This window comes from Cydia strobilella, chromosome Z (genome assembly GCF_947568885.1).
Source record: "Cydia strobilella chromosome Z, ilCydStro3.1, whole genome shotgun sequence".
NCBI classification, from domain to species: domain Eukaryota; kingdom Metazoa; phylum Arthropoda; class Insecta; order Lepidoptera; family Tortricidae; genus Cydia; species Cydia strobilella.
In genome coordinates, this window is record NC_086068.1 from 52,528,986 (window position 1) to 52,550,675 (window position 21,690).

Sequence of the window (21,690 nt, forward strand, 5' to 3'; positions counted from 1 at the left end):
CGCACTTGTATCGTAAATAACTATTTCTTTTGGGTGTTTGTACTAGTTTAAAGGGCGTGCGCGAATACGAAGCGAAGCCGCGAACGCGAGTGTGGAGGAACCTTAAGACAAAGATAGTATGATTATCTCCGTCTATGTTATGTCTGTGTATACGACTCCACACCACACTTTTTACGACTTACGAGAAGAAAAAGATTGTTTGTGTTTAAAATTGATTAGCTCTACCTGCGAGCCGAGCCACCAAGCAAGTGCCCTCCACACTCGTGCGCGAATACGAAGCGAAGCCGCGAACGCGAGTGTGGAGGAACCTTAAGACAAAGATAGTATGATTATCTCTGTCTATGTTATGTCTGTGTATATGACTCGACACCACACTTTTTACGACTTACGAGAAGAAAAAGATTGTTTGTGTTTAAAATTGATTAGCTCTACCTGCGAGCCGAGCCACGAGCCGCGAATAGTGAGTATTAAGGTCTCTCCACACTCATGCGCGAATCGCGGCGCGAAGCCGCGAACGCGCCGTGATTCGCGCATGAGTGTGGAGGGCCTTTATATTCTTTGCGCGAATGTAAATCTAGTATTTAATATTGACAGCTCCTCGGTGACAAGCTCTTAAATAAAGAAAAAAAAAAAAAAAAATATTGACAGCTGCAACACCTACTGAAACTGTCAATTTGTCAAATAAAAAAAAATGCTTTGAGCTAACCAAAGAGTAATTTTATATGATTAGTATAAAGTATTTTAGTATATACATATACTATTATACTCTTTGATTAGTATATAGGAGCGAACTTTCAACTTTGGCATCTGGATCGATACGAATATACAATATCAATGGATTTTATACATTAGTATTGGTTATTACTTATTTTTAATGAGGTCTACTATATAACAAATAAAGCTGGTAATAATGGACATACCATTTCCTGAAACGACACCGCGTTTCATAGACTCGAAATGGTTTAGTGCAGACACCCCTTGCGACGAAGACACAGAGTTGACGGCTTTGGAGCAATCAAACCAGAACTGGGTATGTTTATTTATACATGTTTACATTAACCTTTTGACCGCCAAAGACGGTAGAATCCGTCACGGCAATAATTGAAGTTAGATCAATAACGAACACCTTGGACTTGAGACCATTTTGGTCAGCGAGACTTGGCGTTCAAAGGGTTAAACCCTGGTAAGTAAGACAACGACAACACGGCATATTGTTTGGTGTAGTTTAAATTTATTTCGTTGCAGTTAAGTAATGTTGGGCAGCAATACAAGGCTCGGGCACCACTGGGTAAGGCCGACCCGGAGCCCATGGAGGAGTGTGAATCGGAGGAGGAAGAGGGTAAGCTCTTTGTCTAATATCACTTATTAACTTATATTAGTGTTTCACCGTAAAACAAATGAGTGGCTGAGACAACAGAGCAAGGTCACTGATGTAAAAAGCGTAGCCAGTTTGAAGAGGGAATGGGATGATTCGTAGAGTAAACGACTACTCGAGTGGTGACCGTGGTGAGCGTCCTCAAAGTAGACCCCAGATGCATTGGGACGACAACATCTAAAGGACTGCGGGCAAGAAGTGGCTCCAGGTGGCACATAACCGAGACCAAAGATAGATATAACTCCGTAATAGATGGATACAGTCTAAGGAAAAAACGTGCCTCGAAAATCAAGAAAATTTGATTCTCGTTCAGAGGGCGTTACTAGTTTTGGCCTACAGTCGTATAGATGGCGTTGACGGTTTCGTTTGTTATTTAACAATTTTAACGCATATCAGTGAAAGAACATGTGTCAAAATCATAAAAATAATTAATGCAAATAAAAAAAATCATTTATCTATATTTAAATACATTCTATCGTATTTTTATAAATCTTCATTTTTAGTTTTAAAGTGTGTCGACAGATGGCAGTGAATTTACTGGGGTTACAAAATTTACTATGACAGTACCGCTCTAGTATAAGTTACTCTATGCCGAGACGAATGGCGCAAAATAAAGGAGGCCTACACCCGAAGGGTATAGTAAAGGGCTAAAAAGAGAGAGAAAGTGTATTTGACTTGGTGGGATATCACACAATTGTTTGTTACACAAAAATTAAACAATTTAAACTTAAGTCTAGCTTCAAACTACAAGATCAAATGTCAATGCCTATTAAAAGTGTTAGGTCAGGAAATGAATGCTTAAAAAAAGTTAAGAGGGAAATGCTTGGAACACAATTTTTGACTTCGTAACTTTGTTTGGACTAGTTAGGAGGTGAACATATCAAAAGTCCTCGGCCGTAACCCGTATGTTCTCCTCCTAACTACTCCAAACAAAGCTACGTAGTCAAAAATACAGCTACTACCGTTAACGATTGTCAATTGTCATTTTGGGTACGCTTTGGTTGGCTTTTAACATTTATGCACAGGAGTAACCTATTATTTCTATGGCCATTATTTCACTTATTTGTGAGTCACGGGAATAAAAAAAAAAATAAAAAAAAAACGAGTGCTGCGTATGGGACTAGCAACCGTTACTGTCCTACTCCTACTTGCCTTGAATCGATTTTTTACTTGAGCCATTGTTTCTGCCAATCGACTTAAATCGATGCTCTGCCGCTTTTGTTTCATGCTACCGTATTGAACCTGTTACTTGCCCCCCGACTTCTGTTTCGTTGACGGACTCCATATCCATGTCCAACATATGTGAGCCGGTAAGTGGTGTTTATTTAGATGCTTTTTGCAAACAGCTATTGTCCGCAAGTTTAAGGCACTTACAAAAGAGCCCTAGATCAATAAGTGAAACACACTAAAATTTTACTATATATATTTTATTGTATATTTTACCTTACTTACTTGATTCAGGATCAGGAAATTTTAACAATAAGATGTCAATAGAGTTCAATATTATAAGATTATAAGTGTGGCCTTAGTAGTAAACCGCGTTTAGCAAGTATCCTAAAAATATCCTATTTAGTGTAGTTTGACTGCACTAACAGGGAACTAATTTCTAGGGCGCTAGTTAGGACCCTAATAGTTATGATGACTGAATTAAGTGAGATGTATGAAGCGCTTAAGACTGAAGTATGTATTATAATTTATCGGTTTACATTTAGAGTCGGTCTACGCTGTCTGCGTCGACTTGGCAGTGACAATGTAGGTAGGCGTAAAGTCGCCGTCAGATATATCGGAGCGGCCGAGGTGCTCAAAAATATCTGAACATGCACTCTAACGCCTTGATAATAGAGGCCAACAACTGTTGCCAACAGTCTCATCTAGGTACTATCCGCGTGCGAATTCCGTGCACGGCTGAGGACTGTTAGGAATGTTGGGCGTCATGACCATAACAGAGTGGTGACTGGGGTCATTTTGTACGTACGGGCGCGGCGCACACACCCCCACTTCCTCGACCTCCGAATGCACGGAATTGACGCGCGGACAGTATCAGATGACGCAAATGTCACTTTTTTGCCACCGAAAGTGGTACATTGTACATTATACATACTTTTATTCGTGCTTTCGGACAATTCTAATTTTATTTAGTATTATGGAGCATTCCATGAAAACGGTAAAATTTTCGTTTTTTTTACAAAATTATTTATGCAATGTCTACGAGTAGGACAAAGTATTTTGCATGCGAATCACTTACGAAATATTTGCTTTAATTCCGAATTACTTTGTCGACTTGCGTATTATAGTAAAAGTAAATTAAACAGTTTATTAAGAAAACAAGCAGATTTAAGATGATACCAATATTACACTATAAAAAGACAAGCCAAAAAAAACCGGGCTCGGAAAGTCGAAAAAATGGGTCCGCATGTCCCCTTACGTAACGATGGAATGCTCCTTATTTCGAAGGAGGCTCCGCCCCGGGCCCCGGGTGTCACTCATTTAGGGGTGACACCCGACAGTCAACATCAGTAGTGCCACCTATAAAAATGGTCCACCTAGAACTAGTGTAGGCGGACGCCACTCTACATGCAGTGTCCACTATAACATATGACCACCAGCAACAGAATTCTCTCTGAGCTTGTTTTATAAACGTTAGCATTCTGCTTCAGAATTATTATTTTTTAATAATTATATACTATGACATATTTGGAATGCATGTCCTTAATACTATTTTTAATATATAAATTTGCAGAATTTTCTACAAAACAGATTCAGTGCAAATAGTGGAAGACTCTGACGAAGTAGAGGAGGAACCAGAACCTCCAAACATGAACCACGATGTGGACTTGTTGCAAATATACGAGGATTCTAGCCACGACGACGACGCTGGCAACCTCTACAACGAACAAGACACGCACAAAATCGGAGACGACTCTGATGACGATTTAGAATCTGACAACTTACCGCCGTCAACAGAAAACTGGGGTGATGACGACCACAATGTTTGTTGTGGTGCTATCGCTGGTAGGAAATGCAATTTCCGACTTTAACTAACTGACAAATTTACGATTTATAAAGCTCTAAACCGATTGGTAAATTTGCCAGTTTTGTAATTTAAATGGAAATATGTGGTATAATGTTGACGTTGCCTTATTTTTATTAATGTCTTGCATTCGCGATTTGGCCATGCTTCAGCATTAGAGAGAGCAATAGCGGAAGCCGCTCAATCCCAATTACAAAGAAATACCGCAAATCGATGTACAGGTCAGCCGTTTGGCACACGCATACTAGAGGTCAAAACAAAATTTTTGACCCGCAGTTCCTAAAAAAAATTCCCTGGGGGGGGGAGTGGTAAAACATTATTTTTTTGTATGGAAAAAAAATATATTTTTTTCAGTACCTATCGTGTGTGGTATCATACGAAAGGGCTTTTTGAGGCGATTCTAAAAATATATCACATTACATTTCGGCCATTTTTTTTTTTAATTAAAACAAAAAGAATTTTCGAAACATACCAAGTTTGGGCTCCTCCAGATACGATATGGCTGATTTTTTTTTAGGAACTGCGGGTCAAAAATTTTGTTTTGACCTCTTAGTATGCGTGTGCCAAACGGCTAACCTGTACATCGATTTGCGGTTTTTAATTCGAACGGGTTACACTACAAGATATAATATATTTTCAAAATTTTTGTAACAGATACATTTGTATTTGACAGGCCTTTTTTTTATATAAATGCGAAGGACCGACCTAAGAATAATAATCAGGTACTTTGGTATGAATAAATACAGAAGCATGACCAGCGGATAATCTTCTATTTAATATCTTATCTTCTTAAAAAAATGTTGTTAAAGCATGTTAGTAAAACATGATATGTAAGTACACTTACAACATTTTTTCTAAAAAAACATGACGCCACTATTGTCCCCTGGACAACGGATCAGAATAATAAGTAATAACTAGTCGAAGTACCCAATTTGTACCTACTATATTGTTTTCCGGTTTTGTTAACAGGTATACGTTTTAAGTTAAGTTTATTGGTTTATTTTTTTACTTACTAAACATTCGTCCATTTATTATTGTACCTATTTATTTTGTTAATTATGTTTTAATAAAGTTACGTTTTATAAAATATTTTATTGTTTTTTTTATTTGGGTTCAAACGACGGGTACCTAATTGGGAATGTATTTTAATTTTTAAAGCTATACTATAGTCAAGGACAATCATATCGTTACGGACAACGCGATAAAAATATGTGACCACGAACTTTATTGTCAGGAAACTCAGGAACGATGTAAATAGGGACCTATTTTATACGCGTAATATTTTTCCAAGTGAAATTCTCAATGACATACCAGTTCCATTCAGAATATTCTTGTGATCACGCTGTTACAGTTACGCTGGCTTGACTCTTGCCTGTATGTAGGCACTTAAATGTTTCAGATACAACATTTTTTTATGATAGGTACGAGCCCAGTCAAGGGCATAATTAGTAAGTAAGGGGTACTTATTATATTATACATACAGTCTGAAGGTTTTCCTACTTCCTAGGCTTCTCTTTTTCGATCTTGGGAATCGTTACATGGCTTACTTTGCAAATCTTTTTTTACACGTCCACCTGTAAGGGATAGGTACGTTTATAACTACTCCCGTAAACGAATAAAGATTTGGACTTGGAAATAAACGCCATAGATTCGCATGGTATTAATCGAACTTTCATTATACCTCGTTTTTTTTAGCATTAGAAAAGACTACACGGTATTGTCGTCTTATTTTTGAAAAACGCTTTAAAAAAATAGTGATTGTTACTTATGAAATCAAAATATTGTAAATGAACATATACGCTTTATAATTGTTACATATTTGCTATGACTTATTTTTCAAAAGTGTTTTTCAATAAAGAGACACGTCAAGATCGCTTAGTCTTTTTCTAATGCTAAATAAACGGTCTTCTTCTGTATCAGTGCTTAAGACATGGGTCTTAAAATTCACCTTCTTTTCTTTAAGTTTCGACTTTACCTCATCGTCCCACCAGCCAGTTTCTTTAGTCGTCGGTGGTTTGCCCCTGGTAATTCCAAGATGTTGTTTAGCAGATTACAAAACTCGCTCGTGTAGTTTGTTCCAGGTTTCGTTAGGGTCCTTTCCTATACTATCTGACGATTTTAGGTAGGTCTCAACTGCTATCCGAACTTCGTGACCTTGTGGATTGTCCAAGTTATACCACTTGACACGCGGCGTTGGTCTAGTTCTTTTCCTTAGGCTACTAGGAGGATATTGCAGACATGTTACTAGTAAACGATACTGTGTCGTAACGTAATCGTCTCCCCGGGATTACTTTGCAGTCTTTACAGTATTTGCGCATCGATCTATTAGTGAGGAGGTAATCTATTTGGGTTGCAGCACGACCGCTTTTGTACGTGATCAGATGTTGATTATTGGCAAGTCGTATGTAGCTGCGAAGCCCAGAAGCGTCTCCCCTTGGTTATTTAGGGTTCCATATCCGTAGCCTACGTGTATTTCTGTACACCCGGTGTCACTTTTTCACCCGACGTGTCCATTGAAGTCTCCAGATATAATTATGTGTTCGTATGGAGGTAGGTATAGTTTGTGTTAGGTCACATAGTTTTTCCCAAAAATGGCTCTTCTCTTCTGCAGAACATCCTGTCTACAGATATTACATTAAGGCACGTATGATCCATAGCAATCTTCACTGTGATGATGCGGTCACTGCAGCGGTTCACATTTATAATCCTTTGTTTGAAGTTTTCATTTAACTAGGACTACACCCACTCCGTTTCGTGTTGTAGAGAAGCCATGATACACCAGGTGGTAGTTTTGCCCAATATCCCTCGACTTAAATCCCTTCCATTTCAGCTCTTGGATACAACAAATGTCGATGTTTCGTCTATATAAGGTATCTGCCAATTCGTGGCTGCGTCCGATCAGGGAACCAAGATTCCAAAGTAGCTACACGCATTTTTATTGCGTTACGTCTTTGATCGTCGCTTATGGGGAACGTCCTAGTATTTGTAGCACTCGATACACTCTGACCGTCGCTTGAGGGGGACGCCCTAGCATTCATACAATTTCTACAATATCTTTGCGCTCTTCAATATTAATACTGGAGTATTGTGATAGGCTTTTGTTTTATGGCCGGCTGACGCCAAGGATGTGGCCCTCGTGCTGGAGAGCTTGGGCGCTACCGTTCATCCGTTACCATCCCTTCTACCTATGTCCTCCATCCTCAGAACACATCAGCACGCCGCCAAGCCACACTTGTGCCCTGAAGGTGTGGTTTGTTAACAGAATGTCCATCTCCGGCCTGTTGGTCCGCGGAAGGTATTTTTTTCCTCCGACCCGGCATATCTACCGAGCGTTCTCCTACCCGCCACCTAGGGACGCGTTCTATAGGGGTGCATGAGTCTCCCCCGAGAAAATTGTATAGCAGAAATTGTTTCCTATCATGTTTCCATCTTACAGGGACCTAGCTTTTTAATCTTTTTATTATATAATGTGGAACCTTCCTTGAGAACCTAAACTTGTCTCTCAAATATCAATATATATATTTACGAGGTATTTGAAATCTACTAAGCCCAAAAACTTACATATGGCCTTAAAAACGTTTGAAAATAAACTACCAGTGCTCGCACTAACGTGTACTAACTTTCAGGCAACGACGAGTCTGACGAATCAGAAGAATCTCACGACGAGGACGAGGAGGAGGATCTGCAGCAGAGCTACCCGCAGTCGCGCACCCTGAACCTTACTGACTCCTCGGAACCCAACACGTCAGACCAGAGCACTCTGTGGCCGTAGCCGGAGATTGACTCATCCGGATTTCTATAAAAGACTTAATCGATTTGGTATGATACAATTTGTGTGGGTATTTTTTAAGAAATTGTCAGGTAAATCACATTTAAGAGTGTTAAGTTTAAGGTGCGATTGCGGCAAATCCGTTTCCGAACGGATTTTTTTAGTTGACGGTATGACTGCCTTACAGGCCATGTATATTGTCCAAGTTTACGGAAAGCGTGTGTGTTAGCACTTAGCATATATAAACGTTCTGAGCGAATTAGCATGACGCTTACGCAGCGTCTTACGTAAGCGAACAACTCGCGAACGCGAAGCGGCGCGGCGCGGCAGGCCCACGCGTTCGCGTTCTCAACGAGATCGCCCACGTAGGACACTTCTATAGGTATCAATCAAAGGATTGATTCACCCCGCGCCGCACCGCTTCGCTTCGCTTTCGCATGTTGTACGCCTACGTAGTACGCTGAGTTTCGCTGGCAGCATCGAGTCACATATGTCCATTTGCTTTTTACATTAGCGGTAGCGTAGCGATGTAGCAGCGTCTAGCGAATTCGCTCGGAGCGGAGGTTTTCTGTAGGTTTCAGATCAGCGTAATGCACTTACCATTGTTGTCACTCGTGTTCGATTAGGAACTGCACGCTGAAGAGAAACGATGACTAATATGTAGATATAATTTAATTCCACGAAGGTACTACATGTGTAGTATCATTCATTTAAAATGCAGGACTACGTTTTGGGACACACCGGAATCTTATTAAATAATTTCGTTTAAAGATTGTACATTGTTCAAATCCATCCTTTTCTGAATTAATGTAGGCATCACCCGTTTTTATAAAAAAATGTGAATTAGGAATTTTGTAAATAAACCGAAGATGATAAAAGTTTCGAAGAATAGCTGGACGTGTTGTGTGACACTGATTTTGATGGAACATTTTGTTGTTCTGAATGTTTCCCTTTTCCATCCACTTGGATACCAAAATATCTAGATACATGGGTAGAAGTGTTAGCGGCTTTAGCACATGTGCCCAGCGACAATTAAATGTCCCCCGCGTGACTGGTCGGTTTTAAATGATATGACGATATGTACCTATGGCTACAATGACTAGTTTTTATCGCGATGGATGTGTGTCGCGGTGTGATCTGTGCTAGGGTCGCAGAGTAAAATAGAATCGCTTTCTAAACATTGTATGAGATAACGAAATCCTTATACTTACTGTATAATATACTTGTATGTAACTGAAAATATAATCAAAATAGAATAACTGTGACATTGTTTATAATAATTATAGTAGATATATTTTATGGTTTGTCTACCCTAGTGTGGCTAAGGGTAGGATTATATCTTTTATGATTTGTCTACCTTAGTGTGGGTAAGGGTAGGATTTTATTTTTTGTATTGTAAGGTTCTCAATTCAGGGGACAAATTGTTGAATCATTTTGTAGTTGATAGATCTAAACCTATCTAACTTTCCCCCCTTCCCCTATTCCCCCTTGGAAAGATCATATAATTTCTGTTTATATTTTTTTTTTAATAAAATTGACAAGTATTTTTATTGCTTTGTTTTCCTGCCTAACCTAAATAAATACTTCTAATCTGATTGGCTGATTGTATTCAATCATAATTACGACAGCAGCGCCGGCGCTTTTTTAACGCTTGTAAGAATAGATACACGGAGTTCCGTATGCTCAATTCAATGAGGGCTATCGTTTTTTTGCTCACCAGTTGGCGCCTCTGTTGATGGTGGTCCAAAAGACTATAGAAAAGCTGTCAGTCATTGAAGTGACAAGTGACATTTGACATTTCGAACTATGGAAAAGACCACCATCTACACTAGCGCCCCTAGCGGCGAATTCATACGCGTTAGCCCTCATTCAATGAGGGCTATCGTTTTTTGCTCACCAGTTGGCGCCTCTGTTGATGGTGGTCCAAAAGACTAAAGAACAGCTGTCAGTCATTGAAGTGACATTTGACATTTCGAACTATGGAAAAGACCACCATCTACACTAGCGCCCCTAGCGGCGAATTCATACGCGTTAGCCCCATTCAGTTACAGCTTTTATAACGACACGCCTTTTTCTACTGACAAGATTTGCTTGACCAACTATAGTATGATTGTCTATAGTGTCTATGTTTGAAATGAGACAGTCCCTTGACAAACTATGAAATTTGCGCTACTAACAAATTGGTTTGCCAGACTAGGTAGTAAGGTATAGTTTGTCACTGTCTTATTTCAAACATAGACAGAGACAATCATACTATCTTTTAGACTGGAGGAAACCGGCCTGTTTGGAGAAAAGTCGTCGACATCTCTTCTAAATACCTACAACTGGTATAGATGTGTTCCTCGTTGTCTCCAGAATACGAATTGACCGGTTGTGGTTTATGGAGGGGAGGACGGGTGCTACCTCAGAATAATGACTAAAGCATAGAAGTCGGGCAAAAATGCTTCGCAAATATGTATACCCGTACTTTACTTCCTTACGAATTAGATAATGTGCCGAAAAGAGACGCATATATGCTTGTTATTTCTCATTTACGTACGGTGTCATAAGTTTGATAATTTGCTAGGGATGTAACTGTGTCGACTTTTTATATCGATAAATTATGCATAAGTTTATGTGCCGTGTAAAAGAATAATCACGAAATTGGCAAATTGATAATAGTCTGGCTAATGAAAGTTGAACCTGAAAATTCGCGGCAATTTCAAAAAATCTGTAGCAGGCGACTCGTTGAAATGAAATGAAATGCGTGGAATACAAGGATTGCATAACTTTTATACTTTTTATAATTTTCATATTCTAAAAATCATTAAAAAGTATAAAAATTATGCAATCCTTGGAATCAAAGAGCCGCCTGATATGAGGATTAATGCATGTACCTAATATAGCTTTTATCTCATTTGCAGTCTACCACTCAGAACCGTCTAACTATAACTCTCGTTTTTTTATCATTAGAAAGAAGGCGAGCGATTTTAACGTGTCGTTTTATCGAAAAACACTTTAAAAATAAGTCACAACAAATATAATATACGATCATTTACATACTTGTGCTTTCATGAGTAAAATATTGCTATATTTATAAAAAAACTTGTCAATAAAAAGACACGGAAATGGTTTACCGTTTTTTCTAATGCTAAAAGACTAAGTATAGTTTCTAGTCATGTACAGTCAGCTGCAGAGAAAAGGCACCCCCCCTGCATACAAAGTTCTGTAAATTAGTATGGACGTGGGGTACCTTTTCTCTGCAGCTGACTGTACCAAATAGGAAATAAAAAAAAACGTTCGTGTAATATATTTTTTTTATTTAATAATAGGGAATATTACGCGAAACTCGGCGTTGTGGCGCCACTATCACAATCTGAGGGTCTATCGCGAAACAAGAAAATCGGACTTTCGTTATCTAACATCTCTGTCACTCTTGCTTATTCGAGCGATAAAGAGGCAGCTAGATAACGAAATTTCGGATTCGAGTTTTCCGGTAGGTCCCCTGAAAACTCTTCAAAAACCTGTTAAAGGTACAGTATGAATAAGTTACTCTACGGTGCACTAAAAAAGCTAGTGCTGCACTCTGGTGGCAGAACATTGCAGTAATATCCCCTATTCCTCGTCCTTTGGAAATCTGAAATAAAAAGTTGAGTTTTGTGACCAACAACATTAATAAAAGGAACATTCATCAATGATCATTAATGTCTTTTTTATTAGGGTTCCGTACCCAAAGGGTAAAAACGGGACCCTATTACTAATACTTCGCTGTCCGTCTGACTGTCACCAGGCTGTATCTCATGAACCGTGATAGCTTGACAGTTGAAATTTTCACAGATGATGTATTTCTGTTGCCGCTATAACAACAAATACTAAAAAGTAAAAAATAGTAAAAAGTAGGGACCGCGTATAGGCCCCCATGGCAGTGTAGACATTTTTCTGGATGCACTCTCCGAGTCAATATATTCGCTATCGACTTATGACCATATTGTATTGCTAGGGGACTTCAACATTAACACTTTGCGCCCCCACGATCCTAACACTCAAGTTATCTGATTTCCTGACCACTGTGCAACTATCACAATTCGTTAATCAACCGACCACCAACCGACCCACTTTACTGACCATTCGGAAACTGATAGACCTAATATGTTCGAATACAAGAATAAACTGCGACTCCGCGATGAAGCGCACGCAAGATTTCGTAGTACAGGCCTCGACACACACAAACAGTACTATAAGGACTTGAAAAGCATAGTTAACACTGCCCTCTTCACCGAAAAGTCGGCCTTTTTCAAGACTCGTATTAATCTTAATCAAAATAACCCCGACTGCTTTGGCAAAATATTAAAAGTAACATCGCTGATTTAAAAAAAAGTCACGACCCACCTTCAAATTTCAATAACCCAGATCAGATCAATAATCACTTTCTTAATCTTCCCGGGGGAAGAGGCGTCACCATATCCAGTCTAACATATTATGAGTTCCATAGATTTGGCCCCATTAGTTTTAGGTTAAAGACAGTCGATGAAAGCGCTGTTCTTAAGGTTATTAAATATTTTTCAAGCAACGCAGTTGGTACTGACGACATCACATTAAATATGGTTGATTTCACTTTACCTAGAACTTTGCCCACTATCACTAAAATTATAAATCAATCAATTACTACCGGTATTTTTCCAGACGGCTGGAAATCGGCGATAGTTAAGCCTACACCTAAAACACCAGAGCCTACAGATTTAAAGGACCTCAGGCCAATAAGTATTCTCTGCTTCTTGTCAAGTCTTGGAAAAGATCGTCTGCCTACAGTTGACTGCTTTTTTGGAAACAAATAATATATTGCCAAATAAGCAGTCTGGGTTTCGTAAAGCACGCAGTACAGCCACGGCTCTTCTAGACGTAATGGATGACGTACTAACAGCACAGGATAAGGGAGAAGCATCCATCTTAGTCCTACTCGATTTCTCTCGTGCCTTCGACACAATAAACGTCTCACTACTTTTGTCCAAACTTGCGTACTATGGTTTTGATGAGGGAACAATAAAGTGGTTTGATAGTTATCTTTCGGGTCGTTCCCAACGTGTAGGACTGCGTAACTCTTCCGGATTGACAAATTTCTCTCTAAAAACCTCTGTAAATTGCGGAGTTCCTCAGGGTTCGATTTTAGGACCGATTTTGTTTATTTTGTACGTGGCGGACATTACGGGTTGCATAAAGAATTGTAGCTATCACAAGTACGCAGATGATCTGCAAATCTACAAGACGATCCTTCCCCGAGAGGCTGAAGCTGCCGTTGTTACTAAATCAAAATCTTGCTCGTATCATCGACTGGTCCGGACACTGTGACTTAGTTCTCAATCCCAACAAGTCTAAATTTATAGTGCTTGGTACTAAAGGCCAAGTTGAAAAAGTCACCAGTTTAGACCCCAAAGTTTTACTTGGTGGGGATCTCCTCGAACGAGTCACCATAGCACGTAATCTCGGACTACTCCTTGACGAACAGCTTCATTTCGAAAAACATGTACTTGAAGCCGCTAAAAGCTGTTATTATAGACTTCGAGTACTGTACCAAGTGCGTAAATACCTTAGTGTTGACATTAGAATGTGACACGCTAATATTATCCAGGCTTAACTATGTCGACACTGTCATAAACGGTTGCCTACTAGCTCGCTCTAAGGCGCTCCTTCAACGTATCCAAAATGTATGCGCCCGTTTCTGCTTCCCCATCCCTCCACGGACTCGCGTGACTCCCTATATTAATAGTGGTAGGATGTTGAAAATGGATGCACGACGTTCGTTGCATTTTGCGTCACTGCTTTTCGGTGCTGTCCTTTTTCAACAACCTCTGTACCTCTTCAACAAACTAAAGTTTTCCACCCGCCCGACTAGAGACCCATTCGACTTATCTCCCCGAGACACGGCAGTTCAGCAGCATTTCGTGGCAGTTTTCGCTACTCTGCCACGAAATGCTGGAACAACATACCTCCGCCTATACGTAACTCTAGACACTATTCACATTTAAACTCCAACTTAAAAAAAAACTTTTTAGCCTGCAATTGCCGTGCTCGTTGCGTCCCATGGATTTCTCAAATCGTCGGACTTAGTTTTTTTACCAGAGTTATACATAAAGTTTTATCTACCTCTTATAATGTCTATAATACTAATAATATCCACGGATTTAGATTTTAATAAACCGGATGGAGTACACGGGCCAAAAAGTGTGTCCACATGAGAAGTCAAAGTGGGCGGTTGCATCTCTTTCTAATTAGGGTGACCATAAGTCATATGTATGTGGGATATTAGTGTGATATATTCGATTATATACATGGCAACATACTGGTTGTCACTGTTACCGCTCGATTTTATGTCATCTGTCATTAGAATGATTATGGAGTAAAAGTAAGCATTTTCCCTAAGTTGTGTTTTATTTCAAAACTTATTATTGGCGACGAAGATGGCTTTAATAGGAAGCATTGAACATTATAATGCGGAAAAAGACTTCGCTGAGTACAGCGAAAGGATGGAACAGTTTTTTATTGTTAATTGCATCGAAGATGGCATGAAAGTTCCAATGCTTATAACGTTAATTGGACCAGAAACGTACAATGTATTAAAAAACCTCGTTTCACCGGTGAAACCATCAGAGAAAAGTTATACAGAATTAATCGAAGCCCTAACTAAACATTATGTGGTAAATAAATCTGCGATAGCTGGTCGATACGAGTTTTACATGTGCAAGCAAAAAGAAGGCCAAAGTGTGAACGAATTTGTAGTGGAGATAAAAGGAAAAGCGGCTTTATGCAAGTTCGGTACCTTTTTAGATGAGGCACTACGGGACAGGTTGGTGTGCGGATTGATGAAGGAGCATCTAGTCAAAAAGTTGTTAACAGTGGGAGACGGCTTGTCGTTCGCCGAGGCTGTAAAAATTGCGTCAGCTTATGAGAGTGCAGAAAAAGAGACGAAAAACATTCAACCGGCAGGGAGTGTGTCCGCAATCAAGAAGCCAGTCCATGGGCAGAGTCGCACACCAGTGCAAGTTAGTGTACATCCTCCGATGAAGAATAGAGACAACATGCAGGGTAATGATAACAGAAAACAACACTCAAAAGAAGAGAATCGTCACTATGCCAGAGAATGTAGCCGTTGTGGGGGCAGTCATACTGCGGACAGATGCTTTAAGAAGACTTGGACCTGTTACAATTGCCAAAGACAAGGGCACATTGCTACTAAGTGTCATTTCCGACCGGTGGGGGAAAGGAATGCACTGAAACAGCTGGATGAGCAGGACAATACGGAACAGGACCAGGATGGAGAAGAAGTCATCCTAGGAAGCATTCAAAACATTGACAGTGAAGAGGAAGAAGCAGCGTGGTTACCCTTGTGACTAGGAAATGGAATCTCTCTTAAAATGCAAGTTGACACCGGCGCATGTAAATCAGTCATACATTGTAAGGACTTTAAGAAGTATTTTGGTGAAAGTGATTTAAGAAAATGTAATACTAAATTAAAATCGGTATCAGGAGAGCCATTGAAGACTGTTGGAGCTGTGAAGTTATGGGTAAAGAATATAAAAAAAGAATTATATTTAATAGTGATTGAATGTGACAAATATTTTGAGCCATTAATTGGTAGGAATTGGTTAAGAGTTATTTTTCCTAAATGGCAGAGGTATTTTAAGATTAAACTGCTTGAATCTGAAGGTATGAATAAAAAAAAACTAATTCAAGACATTAAACAGAAATATGCAAAAGTTTTTGAGAAAGATAGGTCCTCTCATATTTTGAAATTGAAGGCAAGTTTAAAACTTAAACATGGAGCAGAACCTATCTTTCACAAAGCTTATACCATACCTTATTCAAAGAAAATGGAAGTAGAAAAAGAATTATTAAGTTTAGAAAAGGCTGGTATCATAGAAAAGGTAAGGCATAGTAAATGGGCTAGTCCCATTGTAGTGGCGCAAAAAGCTGACAAGAAAATACGTGTTTGTGTTGATTATAAAGTGACATTAAATCAAGTACTGGACAGTGAACACTATCCTCTTCCAATACCCGAGGACATTTTTACTGAATTGTCTGGGGGTAGTGTTTTCTGTGTTTTGGACTTATCGGGGGCATATCAACAGTTATTATTAGAAGAGACCTCTCGGGAATATATGACTATTAACACCCATTTAGGCTTGTTTCGACCAACCAGGTTACAATTTGGTGTATCAAGTGGACCCTCTGTCTTTCAGTGTGCTATGGACCAAATTTTAGAAGGATTAGGGAATGTCAAGTGTTTTATTGATGATATTGTGGTAAAGGGAAAGAGTCTTTTGGATTGTTATCAGAATTTAGAAAAAGTGTTGAAACGTTTACTGTGCTACAATGTTAGAATCAATTTAGAGAAGTGTCAGTTTTTCTCCAATGAAATTAAATTTCTTGGCCATATTATTAACAAAGATGGGGTTAAACCATTACCGGAGAAAGTGGAGGCTATCTTGAAAGCACCAGAACCCAAAACAGTAACTCAGGTGCAGGCGTATCTTGGTCTATTAAACTACTATGGGAAATTTTTACCTAGGTTATCAGAATGCTTGACGCCTATCTATAATTTATTAAAAAGTGACACTCCATTTAAGTGGACAGAGAGTTGCCAAAGAGCTTTTGAGAATAGTAAAAAAATATTATTAGATAATCAGTTAATAGTACATTATGATTGCAATAAAGAATTATATCTAACATCAGACGCTAGTCAATATGGTGTCGGTGCTGTACTTAGTCATAAAATTGATGGGGAACCAATTAGTTTCGCATCCGGTACCTTAAATAGTGCACAAAAAAATTATTCACAAGTAGAGAAAGAAGCGTTGGCCATTATTTTTGCTGTAAAGAAATTTCATAAGTATTTGTATGGCCGTAAGTTTGTTTTGGTAACAGACCACCAACCCTTAAAATTCATTTTTGATCCTTTAAAAAGGATACCAGTAACTGCTAATGCTAGGCTGCAGAGGTGGGCTCTTTTACTCTCGGGTTATAGTTATGAGATTAAGTATAGAAAGGGCACGTTACTGGCCAATGCTGATGCTTTATCACGCTTACCCTTACCCGAAGTAGCTGTGGAAATGGCAGAAATAAGCTATTTGAATTTTTCTGATGATTCACCTTTAAACTATAAAGAGATTGCATTCTGTACTAAAACTGATCCAATACTGAGCAAAGTTTGTGAATATGTGAATACAGGGTGGCCCAAAAGGGTAAGTGAGGAATCACTAAAACCGTATTTTGTAAAGAGAGCTGAGTTGTGTGTAGAGCAAAAATGTTTACTATGGGGTAGTAGAGTAATAATTCCTTTAAAGTTAAGGCCAAAGGTACTAAATAATTTTCATGAATCCCACCAAGGGGTGGTACAATCTAAAATGTTTATGAGAGAATTCTGTTGGTGGCCGAACATGGGTCAGGATATTGAAAATTTAATTTTGCGTTGCGACATTTGCCAATCTTCTAGAAGTTTTACTAATGCATGTTCACTTAGTTCTTGGAAACCTACAGAAAAAAATTTTGAAAGGGTTCATATTGATTTTTTTTATGTTAAATCGACTACCTATTTATTGATTGTGGATTCTAGATCTAAATGGTTAGATGTACATATTATGCAGGGTACCACAGCTCCACAAGTTATTGAAAAATTATGTGAGACGTTTGCTTTTATAGGGATACCAGCCGAATTAGTTAGTGACAATGGTCCACCTTTTAACTCGAGGGAATTTGTAAGTTTTTTAAAAGCTAATGGATGTGAAGCACTCAAGACTCCTCCGTACCATCCTCAATCCAATGGATTAGCGGAACGGACCGTTTATACCATTAAAAAATTCTTACTTCGATTAGAGAACCTTAATCCTAAGTTATCTAGAGAAGTACGTTTGCAGAACTTCCTTTTTACTTACAGGAACTCACCTAATGCAACTGGAATGTCGCCTAATGAAATTTTATTTAAACAAAAACCTAGAACCAGATTTGATTTAATGAAGCCACATAATATAATTTCTAGAAAATCTCATAAAGAAAATAGAGAGCAAATATTAATTAACTTTAAGGTTGGGGATAGAGTATGGTGCAAGGAGTTGAGTAAAGGAAAGGGTTGGGTCAAAGGACTTGTTTTCAAGCAATTGAGTGCTGTTAGGTATGTAGTAAATGTTGAGGGTATTCTTAAGTATTACCATGCGTCCTCCCTGAGGCCTTGTTTTAGCCCAAATGTAGAATACGAATCAGACATACCTGTAGAAAATGAAACTAGACCTGAAACTTTGAGTGAGGAGCCATTAGGTCAGCCTTTTACCGAGGAGAATTTTGATAATAGAGAAGCACCTCTAGATTCCGACTACAATAGTGAAAACGCTAGAAGTGCAGTACCAGAGTGTAGTCCAGCTGCTAGAGAAGAGGAAGAGGGAAGGGACGTTAATGTGGAGCCTGTGGAGGTAACAGCCAGCCCAACGTTAAGAAGGTCAGCTAGACCGCGAAGAGCGCCGGATAGGTTAAATTTGTAATTAAGTTTTCATATAAACTTCTTTTGTAATTAAGTAAACTTTTAAAAAAGGGGACGAATGTGATATATTCGATTATATACATGGCAACATACTGGTTGTCACTGTTACCGCTCGATTTTATGTCATCTGTCATTAGAATGATTATGGAGTAAAAGTAAGCATTTTCCCTAAGTTGTGTTTTATTTCAAAACTTATTAATTAGGATAAGTTGGAATGTACAGTTTAGCCAAGATCTTTTTTCATTCATGCATAGGAAGTCAGAGAGAATGGATATAGTTTTTTTCTCCTCTGTAAAACGCTTCTCAAAACCTTACTTAATTTAGTCGTTATAAAAGCTGTTACTGATGACAGACAGACTGACAGACGGACAGCGGAGTCTTAGTGATAGGGTCCCGTTTTTACCCTTTGGGTACGGAACCCTAAAATGGTCACTTTTTTTCATTTGTAGTCTGCCTCTTTCGCACTCATGGTATGTTCATATACGTAATGGCTTCTCTTTTGCACACTTCAGCTATTCTTTAAGCGTCATCGTAGTTAATTGCACCATTTTTTTTTAATTTGCCGCCTTCGTGTACTGACGGAAATGTGTGCTCAACTTATATAGTATATTATGTATAAATGTGTGTAACACGAATTAATAAACTAGTGGATGTGAAATGACTCCTATTTAGTATGAAAACCAGTGTCGCTAAACTCACACATTCATAGCCACGTTAAAATACGTCACACACTTACAAAATTGCTCTGATTCGTAGCAACTTTCCATACCAAAAGGTTATTACCGGTGGACATTTCTCGAACGAATATCAACTGTAGGCTACATCAGTGACGGTTTAAAATATAATGTCAAAGCTATATGACATACGACTCTTTCATTATCTCATTCATCTGACAAAAGCTCGCTCAACGTTCACCTAATACAACTACTTGACACCAGATGGCGTTATTTTATATAATTTTAAAATCACTTATTACAGGCGAGAAAAGGGCTAAAAAACCAGTATAAGTAAGGTCTAATTACGCATGGTTTGTTACGGATCTCACGGTCACGTTACACTGGTCTTTTCGAGATCTCTACACGCCTGCGAGTAGCTAACCGTTGGAACTTCTTTCCATTCGACGATATAGGGAGGGGACAGTGTAATCGGAGTGTTTTATCGATATTTGTGTGTTCAGTTAGGTATTGATATTTCATTACCGTATGTTTTAACACATTTAGATGATACTTTATTTATGATTATAATATAGGTAGTGATAATCGTGATTGTATGAAAAATAATATGTAGTACAGTACAACAAATATCTAACTAGAAATTTGTTTCTTATTAATTGACCAACTAGGTTGTTAATGTGAACATTAAATATATCTTAGTCAAACAGGTAAAATCATAGTTCTTTAAAGGTCTATTAACTCGGTATTGCTGTTATTTTGTAATCACAAATCTGCAATTACTTACATAGGTAAGTATTCGTCTTTAACAATATATTTACTTGTAGCAGCATTTAAGGCCAATCTAGACGGGACAACCTGATTAAATTGTAAAATTAATTGTATGGTGTGAAAGCATACATGAAACTGGCTCATCGATCCCACTTGATTTGATTGTAAGATTGTGACCTATCAAATCAGAAAGGGGGGCGGCAAAATTCCAATATTTGACGCTAGTTTGCGTGGTACGGAACACTTTTTGTTAATTTAGTGAGCCCGAATGTCATTAATAATTACTAAATTAGTAACTAAGTTTTAGGCGTGTGGACGCTAGATGAGATGTATGGCAATTTTATCCCCAGAAATCTTTCTCTAAGAAATGCTCCTAGCAAATGGTGCTATATTTTTGCGGAAACTAATTTTCTTGCCCAGTAGCATTGATCCATTTATTTTTAATATCGGCATCTTGTGGTAACCTACAATAATTAATAATAAAGAAATAGAAAATATAAAACGTTTATTCATGGCACATTGCATGCATTGCACGCATAAGTGCATTAAGTACCTAGTCTAATTATATTAACGATGAAAATATGATGGGTGTAAAAAACAAAAACGTATGTAAAAGAATACGAAGGTTTGAAAGGTTGCCATGAAATGACCCCGACTTAACTTAGTGCTTGATGACCAGAGCTGCCATATTTACTAAGACATTGATTATCCCAAATAATAATTAGAAACGTGTCTAAAATAATAATTTATTACCGAACCAAACATCAAACTTGAAATATCGTAACTTTAACTTTATCGATATAAATATAGACATTGCGCAGCATCTGAGTAGCGAAGTTATTTGACATTTAGGATAGCGAATATTCCAGATAAACGTAAAGAATAGTGACAAAGGATTGTGAACTCTAAGTTCTAACTGATAAAATATAGATTTACTTAACGAACATTCGTAAATAATGAAAACTAAACAGATTTTTCGTATTTATCGGATTATATTTAAATAAATAACCACCGGTGATAGGAAATACCTCCACGTGAAAGATTTTTTTAAACCGCTGTGATTTCTGCAGCTTAATACTGCACAATACGGCATTTTAAATTTAATTATCAATTTTTGTTAGACGAGCGTACGTAAGACGTGAATGTCATTCGAGCATGAAGTTTACACAACAACTGAGCATAGTCTGTGCATAAAGTGAGTCGGTCGCTACTAACTGTCGGATAGACGGGAACGCCCACTTGCCATCTCTATCCTACTCCGTGGTGTGTAATATTTAGGGTTTTGGATTTAAATTTTGGCAATTATATAGCTCTCATTACGTGCACAAATAAATCATTTATCTATCTATCTATCTATCAACCAAATAATTAAACATTCCGAAATAAAGATATACTTATTTAGGTAAACTTATTTTTACATTAAGTAAGTACGTAGGTAATAAGAACTCTGTAAGGCCGATTCACATCGTGCCGACATCATAGTCACCCTAATGAGTTTGACAATGTTTTCTTGTATTTTTATCGTAAACTTTAATAGTTGAGGCTTACCTGTGAAAAGATATACCACAA

At 38.2% G+C, this 21,690-nt stretch overlaps 1 protein-coding gene across 2 annotated transcripts; it reads left to right on the forward strand.

Annotated features, from left to right (window-relative positions):
* The first annotated feature begins 705 nt into the window (after positions 1–705).
* On the forward strand, positions 706–9,719 carry LOC134755270 (anaphase-promoting complex subunit 15B-like). Of its 2 annotated transcripts, none has more exons than XM_063691785.1 (4): positions 706–1,030; positions 1,246–1,339; positions 4,133–4,387; positions 8,033–9,719. In XM_063691785.1, the coding sequence occupies exons 1-4, from the start codon at positions 911–913 to the stop codon at positions 8,176–8,178; spliced, it is 615 nt and encodes a 204-aa protein (XP_063547855.1). In that variant the 5' UTR covers positions 706–910; the 3' UTR covers positions 8,179–9,719. The 2 variants fall into 2 exon arrangements, with proteins under 2 accessions (XP_063547855.1, XP_063547854.1); XM_063691784.1 differs by having other exon boundaries at positions 723–1,030; positions 1,225–1,339.
* The last annotated feature ends 11,971 nt before the right edge of the window (positions 9,720–21,690 follow it).

Bases quoted from the DNA above. Each gene is read 5' to 3' on its own strand.
- LOC134755270 (XM_063691784.1), top strand. From the start codon at position 911: ATGGACATACCATTTCCTGAAACGACACCGCGTTTCATAGACTCGAAA. The intron at 1,340-4,132 runs GTAAGCTCTTTG...TCTACAAAACAG, and splicing joins TGAATCGGAGGAGGAAGAGG to ATTCAGTGCAAATAGTGGAA. The intron at 4,388-8,032 runs GTAGGAAATGCA...ACTAACTTTCAG, and splicing joins TTGTTGTGGTGCTATCGCTG to GCAACGACGAGTCTGACGAA.